At 51.8% G+C, this 14,089-nt stretch overlaps 1 protein-coding gene across 1 annotated transcript in view; it reads right to left on the bottom strand.

Moving 5' to 3' along the window:
- Positions 1 to 1,021: 1,021 nt before the first annotated feature.
- The window catches only part of Tgfbi (transforming growth factor beta induced), a 32,956-nt gene continuing 19,888 nt past the window's right edge, over positions 1,022 to 14,089 (bottom strand). The window contains exons 8-18 of the mRNA XM_031358633.1: positions 12,461 to 12,602; positions 9,726 to 9,938; positions 8,879 to 9,016; positions 8,199 to 8,344; positions 7,395 to 7,531; positions 6,591 to 6,721; positions 4,408 to 4,532; positions 3,555 to 3,657; positions 3,212 to 3,291; positions 2,382 to 2,406; positions 1,022 to 1,666 (exon numbers count right to left, since the gene is read on the bottom strand). Of these exons, the coding sequence (XP_031214493.1) occupies positions 1,626 to 1,666; positions 2,382 to 2,406; positions 3,212 to 3,291; positions 3,555 to 3,657; positions 4,408 to 4,532; positions 6,591 to 6,721; positions 7,395 to 7,531; positions 8,199 to 8,344; positions 8,879 to 9,016; positions 9,726 to 9,938; positions 12,461 to 12,602 (1,281 nt within the window). The 3' untranslated portion in view covers positions 1,022 to 1,625. The remainder of the gene's footprint in view (positions 1,667 to 2,381; positions 2,407 to 3,211; positions 3,292 to 3,554; positions 3,658 to 4,407; positions 4,533 to 6,590; positions 6,722 to 7,394; positions 7,532 to 8,198; positions 8,345 to 8,878; positions 9,017 to 9,725; positions 9,939 to 12,460; positions 12,603 to 14,089) is intronic.

Raw genomic sequence — 14,089 nt, 5'->3', positions numbered from 1 at the left:
TTCCTTTAGACTCAAAGCTATGTAAGGAGCCTTACCACCTCGCCCATCACCCTAGTCCCAGAATTGACTGGTGCTATGCTTTAACTACGTGTGCGTGGTGTGTGTGTGTGTGTGTGTGTGTGTGTGTGTGTGTGTGTGTGTGTGTGTTGAGCCCCTGCAGCAGAGGAGGATATGAATGGGAGGAACTGTCCCAATCTGCAGGGAAGCAGGCTGCCTTTAGGAAAGACCCAGTGAAGGATGGATCAAGGATCATGGGCATCCTAGAAGGCATGATAAGGATGTAACACTGTACAAACTCTATAGACCATGTCTTACCTTACCCTTGTATCCACAAACACCCAAGGAGCAAGCCACCATCTGTTACACAGAAGGCCTTTGACGTTAAGTCGCGACCACAGCCACATAGCACAGACCCCAGAGTGCTGAGCACGGTCTAGATGCCGTAAGTTGAGGGAGCAGGAGGGAGACTTGCAAATGGCTTGGCCCAGGAGACAGAGCCTGGGAAGACTAGCTCTCTTGCTGGGTGTTGGTCTCAGGGAACCAGGAGATGGGTTCTAGCCTCAGTTTGGCTAATTTTTTTTTTTTTTGGTTGTTGTTTTTGCCAATATTCTCCCTTCCCTGAGTGTCCCTCTCATCCCTTGTATGACAACCTGTGTTGGCCAGACTAAGCTGTCAAAAGCCCAACCCAAGATGGTGCCTCATTCCCAGAAGGTAGGCATTTCAGGATAATAAGAGGGTACAGTGTTGGGTGGATGTGAAAACTGGGGACTCTGGACAAAGTGAAAATACTACAGCCAGGGATTAGGTTCATACTGTCATAAGCTGTGTGGGCATCCAAGGGCCACTTGCTGAAACTATTCCAAATCATCACCCTCAGGGGTCTTTACTGCGGCTCTTGGGAAGACTTCGGGGACCAAGGAGCTTGTAGGCACCAAGGAGCAGAAGCCATGCCCAGTATACAGCTAGCACACAGGCACCAAGGTACAGAACCCATGCCCAGTACACGGCTAGCACACAGGTATTTGATTCTTTGGTTTTATTATTACAAATGCACCATGGCTCCATCACACTCAGGGAATCTGGATTCTACATGTTCTTCATACCCTTTCCTTTCTCCCTGTGCAGGGCCATATAGAAGCATCCAAACCATGTGTGGATACAAGACACATTTGACAGAAACAGTTCAACTCATAGCTTATAGTGATGCCGTTTCTCCAGCGGTACAAGAGCTTTACAGAACCATGCCAAGGATTTCTAGAATGCCGGACTGCTTGATTCACATTTGTAAGCTCCAAGATGCTGTAGCTCCCTTTATCCAGGCCCTTGGCACAGTCAGGACATTCCATGCTTTAGAGAGGTCCTTCTTGGAAGTGGGTGCCAAGTTATGACTGCCAGATCTGTGTATTCAGTGGGTTAACAACCACATTCGGAGGGATCGAAAGCTAAAAAGAACCTTTCTCCCCTTAACCCCTCTCCTACCCATCCAAGGCTCAGATCTCAATATGGTGCCGCCCCTGTATGTTGAAGTGTGATATTTGGTTTCAAAAACATTCAATGGTCTCTTTGGCAAACTGAGAGAAACTGGCAGGAAGCTGCTGCAGGGGTCTCCTCCTTAGTCCTTCCTGCTAGTGCTTCATCCTCTCCAGTAGCCGCTGATAGACAGGGGCTGAAAAATGAGATGCACGAAAGCCAGTGAGATGTAGGTGTCCCGCTGTCTGTCTGGGAGCCTTATTTAGTCTTTGTGTCTTGGTACTGGGGAAATGAACCCAGAGTGGCATGCATGCCGGGCAAAGGCAATAGCCACACCCTATTCCCACTTCTTATTTATGTGGTCTCGCTAGATTGATCAGGTTCGAACACATTCTGTAGCCTATCTAGGCCTTCAACTTGCAATCCTCCTGCCTCAAATCTCCAAGGAGTCGGGATCGTATGCCATCAGGCCCAGCTTCAGAATCTCATGGACAGAAGCCACGGGGCCTCCCTCTGCCACGTTCCCCTATTCACGTACACGGCAGGGGCTTCGGGGGCTTGTAGAATTTTTCATCTTACAGCTTGGAGTGACATCCTCAAGTGCAGGTGCCTGCCAAGCCCTGTGTAGTCTTCCTAGGCTCCCTGAGCCCCTGGTGTGACTCAGGGAGGTGTGAGCTCCCTGAGTCACACCCACCCTGAGAAGCCATTCCTCGACTATTTTCACATTGCAGAGAGGGAAAGCAGATTTTCTGTGTCCAACCCCAGTGGACCCTGCTACTCTGACCTGGAGGCCAGGCTTGTTTTACTGTGTGCCATGTTTCAATCTGTACTCAACAGATTGCAGGCTTGGGTCTGCTGGGGACAGATGGGGACTCACTAACCCCGATGGGACTGTAAAGCCAGACACTTACCAAGTCGCACAGACCTCTGGGCAGCCTAAGGAACAAATACACACGTGAGCAGGTCAGGCTTTCTTTTATATTTTTCTTCCCTTCACCTCTGTCTCCTCCTCTCTCCTTCCCATTCCCCTGGCTGGTCTGGAACTTGACATGTAGACCAAGCTGGCCTGGAACTTGTGGCTGTCATCTGGAGTGGGACTGTAATGTGCTATGCCTGCCTGAGGCGGCAGGTTTCTTAGCACATATTGTCATAGAACCTGCATATGGAGGGGCTTTGCACTTTACCATGCCCGCTTAAAACAAATGCTGAGGTAGAGAAAAGAAGGGGAAATTTTGAACCCACAGGTTCCAAAAAGCCCCCGTGGGTAGTGGTCCTTGGCTGTCCAAGTCTCGGAGCTTATATAGAAGGGAGACATCTTTGGGAGACCCCAAGCTAAGCTTCTCTGCTGAGAGCAGAGCTTAGAGCTGGAGTGACGGCTGAAGCATCTCCCAAGAGTATGAGTTCAGCCCTTCTGGAGGAGATCTCTGTTCAAAAGTGAACAGCCCATGTTACCGCTCCAGCCTCCATGGTCAGGACTCTACCCTGAAACCTCTTTGCTAGAAACCGAAGCATTAATAAGTTCTGATGGGCTTCGCCTGACCCAACTCCACACACACCGGAGGCACCACACACTGCAGAAGATAGGTTAGCTTTGGAAAACAGAAGGCTAATCTGGAGGCCCAACAGCCAGGTGGCTACAGCATGGACTCAGGATGGGCTGCCCCCATTGGCGAGGTAGATCCTAAGGCCTCCCACTTTCCTCAGCTGTGGCTCACTGGTGAGGGTGGGGGCAAACACGTACCCTGGAATACGCTGATGCCTGTTTGAAGATTTCAAGGGCAGAGTCTGCCAGCTCATCTCCTCGTTCTTGTGGTCGGTTGGCTAGAGAGAAAGAAAAACCCACGGTCTGCCACCAGTGTCCCCAGGTACAACATCTTGGCCTTGTCTGCCACCAAAATCCACACAAATATTCATACTGGGTAATGTAAGAGTTGGAGTAAAACAGCAGGCAACTCAGAAAGAAGTATGCCTCAGGTTCTGTAGCCTATCATCTTAAAACCACAGTTCCTGATTCACTTTTCAGTCAGCAACCAGGAGCCACACACATGGGCATCATCAGTTAGGACCACATAGTAGGACCTCACCTGGGGGTTGCAGAACAGTGTTGATAGCATAGACCACACCATTTGTGGCCATGATGTCGGTTTCGGCCACAGGCTCCTTATTGACACTCACTACATTGTTTTTCTAAGAGAAAAGACAACCATTGTTAAATGCAGAACCCTCCGGCTCCATTTGCTCTGTGGGCATCCGCTCACCACGTGGGCATCCGCTCACCACGTACCCATTTGGCGAGTAAGTGGCAGGGCTTCTCTGGTGAGCAGCTGCCCTTGCCCTCCGCAGACTCCCCCCCCCAATCCCCCGCCTTCCATAAACTCAGCACAGTGCACTTAGCAGGAGTCTTAACCCTCACCGCAACGGGAGGCAAGGAGAGAGACTGTCTCTTAACAGAAATAGGAACTGAGGTGCCAGAGAGACTATAATGTTTTCTTGAACGGCCCGTGTGCCTGAGACAGACAGGTTCTCAACACCTGAAACACAGTCCTGAGAGCCCTTCAGTAACCTTAAGTTAAATAGATCTCTCCCAGTCTTCCTCCCACATCTTCCCATGCTCCCCTGGGAGCTGGTGAGCAGGGGACAGCAGAGATCCAGAGAAAGGAACAGAGAACCACAGCCAGCTCCTACCCACATGGGGCCCTGCGGAGTCAGGCTGGCTCTTTCCAGGTAGGAACCCTTTGAACACAGCTCTGAAGAGGAGTGGTATCCAGTTAGAGATGCTCCCAGAGCAGCGTCAGCAAGGGAGGATTTCTTAAGATGTAGCTCATGCAGAGCTGGATTTGGAACTAGAACTGGGGGAGAAGATAGGGGACTGCTGTCTCGCAATGAGTAACTACTTCCCGCTTTCTAAAGGGCCCCTCCACAATCCGTATCACTCACCGAGCTGACTTCCAGTTTGTCCCCTTGGAGAGACTTGAGCCGCACCAGGGCGCCAATGCCTCCGCTAACCAGGATTTCGTCACCAATGTGGTACTTCAGGATGTTGGTAAGTTCCTTGGCATTTGCTGTAAGATTATGGAGGGAGGACACGCTGTGACGCACAAGAGTGGTAACTAGGGAGGCTATGGACCAAGAGGAGAAACGTGTGGTTTCTCCAGAACAGGATGACTCACTGAACAAGAAGAAATGTATACTGTGTATACAGCCCAGGACCTACCATCTGCTTAAGGGTGAGCAAATGACCGCAGCAGCTACATAGCCCTGTAGCCAGCAGGCGGCTGGCCTAAGCAGTGCTCCATGGTGGCTAAGAAAGAGTTAATGCATACTCCTCTCTGCGTATGAGTCATGTTTTCATGAGCTAAATATTTGCCTGGAAAGCCAGGGACCTTTCCAGCATCGGCATCTGGGACCCTTCACCATTTGACGTGGCTCCTGCCGACTATAACACAGTAGTGAAATATTTACACATGATGCCCTCAAGTGCATTTTCGGCTGGAGATAGCTATTTCCTTGAGGGAGAGCTTGAAAGATTGAACAGCTGTGCTTCGGAGGAGCTGTGGAGCCGCTGAGGTCATGGCTGAGGCAGTTCCTTGCACAGCGCCCCTCCCCCCCACCCCCACCTTCCTGTGTGCACATTACAACCTTCCAGGCCACATCCATTTCTCTGCCAACTGGGGCAGGCGCCGATGCCTTTCCCGAGTTATATGAGAGGCAGTACCTAACCCTGCCAGCTACCCCCTGGTTTCTGATCCCCCCTGAGCCAGCCAAAAACTTATTTCCCCGGGGCTTAAGTGGCTATTCCTAGGACCATGAAACTCAGAGGGAAATTTAAAGCATTTTAGAGCGTTCACCTGGTTATCGACACATCTAGAGAGAGCTAAGGAATAGAGCCACTGATACTAAGGAACCCCCTGGCATCTACACTGAAGTTGGTAAGAAATCTCCTCCCACAAAAATAGAGCTCAGAGCATGGTGCAAAAAGAAACCAATCCCCTGGATCCAGGGCCTCCTGTCCAGGTCTTCAACACCAGAGTCGTCCTTCCTTGCCCAGGTGCCATTTTCTCTACCCACGGGGACTTTGGGGCTGTTTGGGAAACTTTCTCCACACCCCTCCTCCACTCTCACACAACTGAAAAGGAGGGAATTTGAGCAGGCACAAGCCACCTGGGGAATATTCTGTTCTTACACGGGGCTGAGAGAGGAAAGGAAGTTTATGTTCAGCGTGAACTTCTCCCCTCTCCTCAGAGCCTGCGTCAGCACCTCAGACATAGGCATTTGCTTGGCCATAAAGAAAATTAAACAGGACACAAATTTAGCTCCTTGCTGCCTGCAACCTGAGCCTTCTCTTCTGCTGGAAAGGATGCATAAACCGTGTTTGCTCCAGGCTGGCTATACCACTTCCTCCTCACTCCCTTCTTCTTCTCCTAGCTCCCCTTTCTGGGAGGGTGCACATGCATCAGGTCTAAAGCCCATCCCCCATCCTACTTCCCTGTCATGGCCGCTATAGATGGAGTGTGTGTCTCATCCTGTGTGCACATTCTATTTACACACAGTGAGTCAGGGACTCTTGCCAACCTCATTTTTTTTTAAATGGGGAAACTGAGGCTCAGCAGCTCAGCCAGAGCTCACTCTCATTCTTAGCCACTACCCTCAGCTAAGTTCCCCAGGAAAGGCTTTTTTTTTCTTTCTTTTTTTAAATCTTTGAGGGCATTTAATGCAAGTAAATGGTTTCATTATCACAGATCCCTAGTGGGAAGCACACTTCAGGGACTGGATTGATTATCATTGGCCTAATTTCCTTTTGCCTGGCACTGGACCCCAAGAAATCAAAATCTCTGCCCTCTTATAACTGGGTGAAAGTCAAGTGGCCCAAGGAAGGAAGGAAGAAAGGAAGAGAGGAAGGAAGGAAGAGAGGAAGGAAGGAAGAGAAGAAGGGAGGAAGGAAGGAAGAGAGCGATACTGAGGGCCCCCTTCACCATGGACTCACTATGACTGTAAACGGCTCTGGCTGTTTTCTGTGTCCTTTGTCTAAAGTACCCCTGGTTCCTGCCCTCATTGCCACCATTTGCTGTCCCCCTAATCCTGCCCACATGTCTACAGTACGGCCTTATCACCGTGCTTACCCAAGAGTTTGTTCAGCTCTTCTGGAGGCATGGCTTGGAATGCTTCATTTGTGGGAGCAAAAACAGTGTAGACCCCTTCCCGGTTGAGGGTCTCCATGAGTCCTGCAGACTGGATGGCGGCCACCAGCATGCTGCAGACAAACACAAAGGAAACAACAGCTTGCTCTCTGTGTCCTCCCCACTCAGAAGGAAGGTCTGTTGTCATCTCCTCACTGGGCATCAATGTCATATGCAGGACAAATGGCCAGAGGGGATGAAGGGAGAGAAAAGGGGAGGATTGTCCCACCCAGAGACTGGTGGAGTCAGCGTCTGCTGAGCGTGCAACCTTGGGAGGCAGAGGTCCAGCCTTCCAGTCCATGGGCAGGTGGCTCACGTCATGCTAGGGAGACACTTGGCTTGACAGCACTCATTGGAGAACTAGCAAGTTGGAAGCAGAGGGATCAGGGTAAGACAGCAAAGTGAGCTGGTGGCTTCAGTTGATACAGAAAGAGAAAGATGTGATGGGTCCTTCTAGCCCTTTAGCTCCCTGAGGACTTTCTGGTGCGAGTGATATCCTTGTGTTTTAGTAATTATGATACTCCCTCCCCCCCTTTCCATGGCTTCGAGGATTGTATCGCTAGCAGGAACCCTACTTCCCAACTTAAGCTGACAAGGACACCCTCACCCTCTCCATACCCTGACCACGGATGGTCACACCAGTGTGTCACTAGCATTAGGTCACCCTCTGTGAAGTAGGATAAAAGAGCCGAGGCCTAGCATGACCACTTGGCAGCAGCATGCCCCCACCCCCATGAGATCGGTTACCTAAAACGATTGTCCCCCTTCAGGACATCCATAACCGTCCCCATTGGGGGTGTCAGCATCCGGTCCATGGTGAACAGGGTCCCGTACCGTCCCCTCTTGTCATGGGCAGCAATGCAGCTGTTTTCAATGCAGAGGCTCTGCACCAAAGAGGGGCGCAGAAAGGGAAACGGTTATCCTCTCAGGCAGGGCCCTGCAGACTTGTTTGGAGCCAGTGGTGATGACATCACACACATAGGATTCCTCAGGGAAGGGTGGGCAGAGGGGCTCTGATAAAACCACACAGGGACTCTGTGACAAGGTCTCACAAGAGGTTCATTGACAGAGATCGAATAGACAGACTAGAGCAGTTAGTTGACTGGTTCATTTAACCAGTGTTGAGCTCATGACTGGCTGACTTTATCAGCCATAGGGCATCTTCCACCAAATGGCCCTGTTTAGTCCCAGACCAAGAGCAACACCATGTTGACCGTTCTATTTGATATGGGGAGGGCTTGGACCAGGGAGAGCTGAACTTCACAGAGGCAAGCCTAGAAAGACTCCAAGTTTCTGCCCCACTCCCTGCAGTTCATGCAGCTGAGTCCCCCTGCTTAGCACTGAGTTAGGGCTGAGCCTGAGTCTCCAACCTGCAGGAGAGGAAGTGTCATCCTGCACACTTTCCAGAAACCGCTTCCCCTTTATTGAAAGCCAGTTCTTACATAAGCTCCTGGCTCTTGAGGGCTTTTTTTTTTTTTTTTTTTTTTTTTTTTTTTTGTTACAGCACACGCCAAAGAAGGGGGGGGAGGTGAATCGGGACCTAGAACTTACATTTCGATAAACAAAGACTCGCAGCTTCTTGCCACCCAGCGTGTCCAGTGTCTGTCCGGAGTACAAATTCTTGGAGGCCAGCTGTTCTTTGACCATGTGGTTCAGAAGCAAAGTCTTCGTTTGGGCATCGATGCGAGGGACACCATCTGCAATTGAAGGGATGGACAGATCCAGGGAGACAGGCTCCTGAGATGAGGCATGTGAGGAGAGACACACAGGGAAGAGAGCCCGTCCCTCCTTGGTTTGGAAATGGAGACAGGAAGTAAAGGTGCCTGTCAAAGTCCCTTAACGCTAAGCATCTATCAGGAAAAAAAAAAAAAAATAGGTGCAGCTTGTCCTTTCGCCCTCAGAGGGGAGGAGCCTTTCTCGCTGTCCCCACAACAGCTGCTCAGCGGACCCCTGCCCGTATACACCAGTGTTGACCCTGCAAACAAAAAGCCCAGGCCTGCCCCACTCTCCTGGCAGAGGCGAAGAACTGAGCTCTGAGGAAAAGATCCCCCAATACATTCTTGGCTATTTCGGGTAAACAACGGGTAGTCCAAAGTTTCTGATAGAATCACATCTGCTTTGGACTATGGTAGGCTGAAGGTTCCAAGGCTGTTGTAAATCAGGGTAGGGCTGTAGGGTTGGGGCAGCTGTCCCAGAGGCGACAGAACAGCAGGGTGCTTGGCCCATGTTACCTTTGAACACAGAATTCAGAGGGGCCAGGAAGGTCAACTGTTCTTTTCCAGAGAGATGTGTGCTGAGGCCAGCTTGTCCAAGGAGGTCAATGGCAGTGGAGACGTCAGAGTCCTTAGCCAGCTCGAGCAGTGTCTTGGCTACGGGAAGAAGAGATGGAGTTCAAAAGGTCACGGGCAGTGTGACTATATCATGGTCCAGAGTGGGACAGACATCTGCATGATCTTCATCCTTCATCATGTTAGTCACCAGCCTTCTAAACACAAGGGAGCCAAGCACGTCCCTGCCCTCAGAAAACATAACCTGCCGGGAGGTAGGTGACAGTCACTTGGCAGTTGACAGCGCTGTTCCCAGACCCCAGACTGGCTTGGCCAGGACCTGTGTGACTCTGGGGAGGAGCCAGCATGGTCTGTGTGGCTGCTTTGGAAGATATTCCTGTAGGAAGAGATTGCTTTCTCTCCTGGGAGATTTCTACTCTCAGGCTGAATAGAAACCAAAGTCCAGCCCGTCATCTTCCCTAGGTCGATGGCCTCAGGTGGCCTAAGGAAAGCAAATGCTGCGATGTCAGCAATGGCCCTTTGTGCCCAACCACAGCATGTGAGACCAGAAAAGGTTCTAAGACAGTGTTTCCTGATTACCTCAAGACAGTGTCCCATGCCTAGACCCTATACTGGAAGTGTAAGACTTCCTATTTCTCACAGCCTTTGGGTTCACAGAAGGTACGGGGCTGCGGGCTGCACCAAGGGCAGGAAGTGGCCCAAAAGACTGCTGAATGCCCCTGGCCCTGTCACCATGGTTCTAGAAGGGACAGGAAGCTGGGCAGGACAGAGGCCCCTGAGGCCTACCTACCCGAATCTGGAATGAGCAGCTCATCAATGAAGTGGATGACACCGTTGGTGGCCAGGATGTCTTTGTTGGAGATGACAGCCTTCCCATTGATGGTGAGCATGTCTCCACTGCAGCCCACCTCCAGTGTGGTGCCCTCCAGGGTCTCCATGGACATTCCAGCGACAATGGCCTCGGCACACATGGCCGACTTCAGGATATGGTTGTTAAGCAGGTCTGTGGCAGAAGAGGATACGGGTCTAGAGCCTGCTGGGGCCGGATGCAGGGGCCAGCTCCCAGCCTGCCCATGGCTGGGATTTTCTGGAGTACCACATCCCCATCTCTTGCCTACCACCAGCTAAAACCACTGGGATGCTGCGGTCAGCATCCTAAGTTTGAATCCCATGGCTGCTGACCAGCTGTGGGATCCTAGGCCAGCCACTTAGCCTCCTTGACCTGAACTGCAGACCTCCCCTCATCAGAGAAACTCCAGCCATTAGCTCATGAGCACTGGGCTTCGGGGCGAATTCTCCCAACGGGCCAGGGGGAAGGGGAAAGCTCTAGTAGACCCACTGTGTGTCTCTGAAGCCTTAGGCCTAAGACATTGATGTGGCAGGAAATAATATAAACTACCCCGGAGGATATCTGTGCCCTTTTTTGTTCAAAGCAGGGGCCTACTCTGGCTACAGACTTGAAGGAAGAAGGTTGGGGTCTCTATCAACAGACTCACATGTCTTGTTGGGTCTGTCTCAGAGGGTGAATGAAAGCTGCTCACTCATCTGTCTGTGTGCTATTTTGGAGGTGTGTACTGGGGCACTCAGAAGCTGAGGCCTCCCCACATACACCCTAGCAGGCTCTCAGGTATAAGTGGCCTCTGTACAGAGGAAGCAGCAAGGTCCAGTCAAGGACACGCCCCACCCCTACCCTGAGCTCACAGGTTCCCAGACTGCCATCACCACTCTCAGATGTCAGATGTCTGTCGACAAGGTCCTTTGTCTCAACTTCACCACGTCGTGTGTGGGAACCAAAACTGCCCTGTCACAGTTAGGAGGAAGCTCTGAGGCTGACAGAGGCCTCAGGATGCTGGAAAGACTCTAAAAGCCAATACTGACCCAACTCGGCCAGTAGAGAATGGACAGACTGTGTAGAGCCAAGCATGGTGGCATGCTTGTAGTCCCAGCACTCAGAGGCAAGATGTCCTTGAATTTGAGGCTAGCCTGGACTATGGAGCGAGCCCTGTCTTAAAACAAGACAATCTAGGAATGAAGCCTTTGGGGGATTGTGCTTCTTAGAGAAAGAAACTGAACTCCTGGGGTGAAGTAGGGACCACACAGGGGTGAGAAGGACAGGACCAGAAGCCAGCCTTCAAATGAGATTCAGCAGCCCAGAGCTGCTTCCTGCCTGTCTGCCAAATACCTAGAGACAAAACAGGGCACTGTTAATGTAGACCCCAACCCTCTTCCTCCAGGACTAGAGCTATAGCAGCAGATGGCAGTCTCCTACTGTGAGCAAACTGGCCACTGCTTAGAAGAGGCAGATAATCAAAAGGCCCCTCATAATGAGTTCCGACATCAATGAATATAAAAACGTGTGCTCTGCATGTTGTAGTTTGGATGCCGTATGTTAAAAGGCTTGGTCCCACCCCAGGGTGGTGTTATTGGGAGATAGTGACAACATTAAAAGGTAGAGCTAGTGTGGAGCCTTTAGGTCATCTAGTCGCCCTCCCCGCCAAAGACACAGGTTTGAAAGCTGTGGGGCCAGGTGATCATGAAAGAGCACGTCTAAGACCATGAGTCAAAGGAACCCTTTTCTCTTCCTAATCAGGTTATTTCGGGTACACGTGCCATGACGCAATCCCCACCTCTTCCAGGAAGCTTCCTAGCCCTTGAGGCCATGGACCCCAACCCTGTCCACCCTGTCAGTGAACCAACTGGATGGCCTTGATGGCTGGCTTCGAAGCTGCTGCCCACCAGGCTTCAAATTCCTCGAAGGCGCAGTGGGGCCGTGGCTCCCAGCCTGGAACAGGCATTTTTGAAGGACCACTCTTATCTAGGCATAGATGCCATCTTCTAGGCACACATCTTTCTGAAGTGTCTCTCTCTTCCCATGTCTGGAAAGAGTCTCTCTCTGCAACCCACCAGGCATCTTACACGGCACACTGCCAAGGTAGGTTTAAACAAAGTCACTCCTGGTGACATTTAGGAGGAAGAATGTAAAGTGGGGTGCACTTTAACAGGGCCTAGGGGGTTCATGAGGCAGCTTGGTACAAGCGATCCTTCAGAAGTCCTAGAATTAAAGGTGGTGAGGTGAAAGAAGGGTGGACCCCCCTAATCTACCTTCCATACTTAACTTAGGAGCTGAAAGATGGAACCAGCAATGGAAATCAACTGACCATTGATTCCTATTATTTTTGGTTACCCATGAGGCTTCTGGCCAGACATAGGAAGATATGAGAGGTCAACATAATGATTCCTCTTGAAGGATGCCATTGCCAGTCACCCACACCCAATTCATCTAAGCTTTGTAAGCTTCGTACATCCACCTGATCATTTTTGGCCACTCCAGTTTTGTTTCCTTAATTTGATCAGAGTCAGCTGGGGCCTCCTAGCACTGGCTCTGCTTGGCTTCTACAGGGACATGGCCATCGGGAGTGACATAATCCAGGCTTATAGTGGACATCCTGAAACTTGTAGCATTAGCTTAGGCCAGTGTTCACATGGGCTGCTCCAAAGAGGCTGCAAGGAGCTGAGGGTGCTCACCTCTCAGGGCCTCTGGGTCACCCAGGATCCGGTTCAAGGTGTCAGCAGGAATCTTTTCAAAGGCCTCATTGGTTGGGGCCAAGAATGTGTACTGGCCATCACCCTCCAGCACGGTATTCAGTCCTGACGCAGCCACAGCGGCCTGTGTAGGGAAGGGAAGAAAAACCTTCCTAGGTTCACCTAGCAAGGTGCACGCACCCTGGCTATGCCTCCCGGGGAGACGCAAAGCACCGAGAGGAACGCCGAGGGAGAGAGAAGCCTGGCTGAAGTTCTATCTTACCACGGGCTCTGGCCTGTGTTCCAACCAAGCTGACCATCTTTCAAATGTGGATGACTTCGCTCCTCCCTGACTCTGGGCCTCTATCCCTGTAGCATCCTCTGCCTCTCTTCCTCTTTCTTTTCTCCTTGGACTCCTATTCCTTCAAACCTTGACCAGAATGCCACTCCTCTTGGCCCAGGTTCCCCAGATAAAAGTCACCCTGACTGTCATGTCTCCCAGCTGTAATCCCACGGCTAGCAGAGACCCCTTATGAATGACTATATACACTGTATAGATGAATCTGTACAGTGTACAGATCTCATGCCTCAGGGTTACACAGGGTCTAGAACAATATGCTAAGAGACCAAGGTGCTTCTCACTGCTCCCCGATAGAGAGGCTCCTCCTGGTTAGTAAGGCCTGCAGGGTGCTCAGCCCACAGGCTCTGTCCATGCTTCCCTACAGCAGCAGAGCTTCTGCAGTGGGGCAGAGCAGTGCAGGCTGTTCTCGCCTTTCAAGGCCTCTCTACCCAAAGCCCCTTTGCCAAAGAAGTCTTCCCTGGTCATCGCTCTTAGGCTACAATGGTCACCACTTCTGGGCTACACTGCCCATCGCTTCTGAGCTGCACTGGCCATCCCTCCTGGGCTGCACTGGCCATCCCTCCTGAGCTACACTGGCTACCCCTCCTGGGCTACACTGGCCATCCCTCCTGAATTACACTGGCCATCCCTCCTGGGCTACACTGGCCATCCCTCCTGAATTACACTGGCCATTGCTCCTGGGCTGCACTGGTCATCCCTCCTGGGCTACACTGGCCATCCCTCCTGAGCTACACTGGCCATCCCTCCTGAGCTACACTGGCCATTGCTCCTGGGCTGCACTGGTCATCCCTCCTGGGCTACACTGGCCATCCCTCCTGAGCTACACTGGCCATTGCTCCTGGGCTGCACTGGCCATCCCTCCTGGGATACACTGGCCATCCCTCCTGGGCTACACTGGCCATCCCTCCTGGGCTACACTGGCCATCCCTCCTGGACTACACTGGCCATCCCTCCTGAGCTACACTGGCCATCCCTCCTGGGCTACACTGGCCATCCCTCCTGAACTACACTGGCCATTGCTCCTGGGCTACACTGGCCATCCCTCCTGAGCTACACTGGCCATCCCTCCTGGGCTACACTGGCCATCCCTCCTGGGCTACACTGGCCATTGCTCCTGGGCTGCACTGGCCATCCCTCCTGGGCTACACTGGCCCATCCCTCCTGAATTACACTGGCTATCCCTCCTGAACTGCACTGGCCATCCCTCCTGGGCTACACTGGCCATCCCTCCTGGGCTACACTGGCCATACCTCCTGGGCTACACTGGCCAT

Source organism: Mastomys coucha, unplaced genomic scaffold (genome assembly GCF_008632895.1).
Source record: "Mastomys coucha isolate ucsf_1 unplaced genomic scaffold, UCSF_Mcou_1 pScaffold7, whole genome shotgun sequence".
NCBI lineage: Eukaryota > Metazoa > Chordata > Mammalia > Rodentia > Muridae > Mastomys > Mastomys coucha.
The sequence above is the reverse complement of the archived record's forward strand: the minus strand, read 5'-3'. Positions and strand labels throughout refer to the sequence as shown.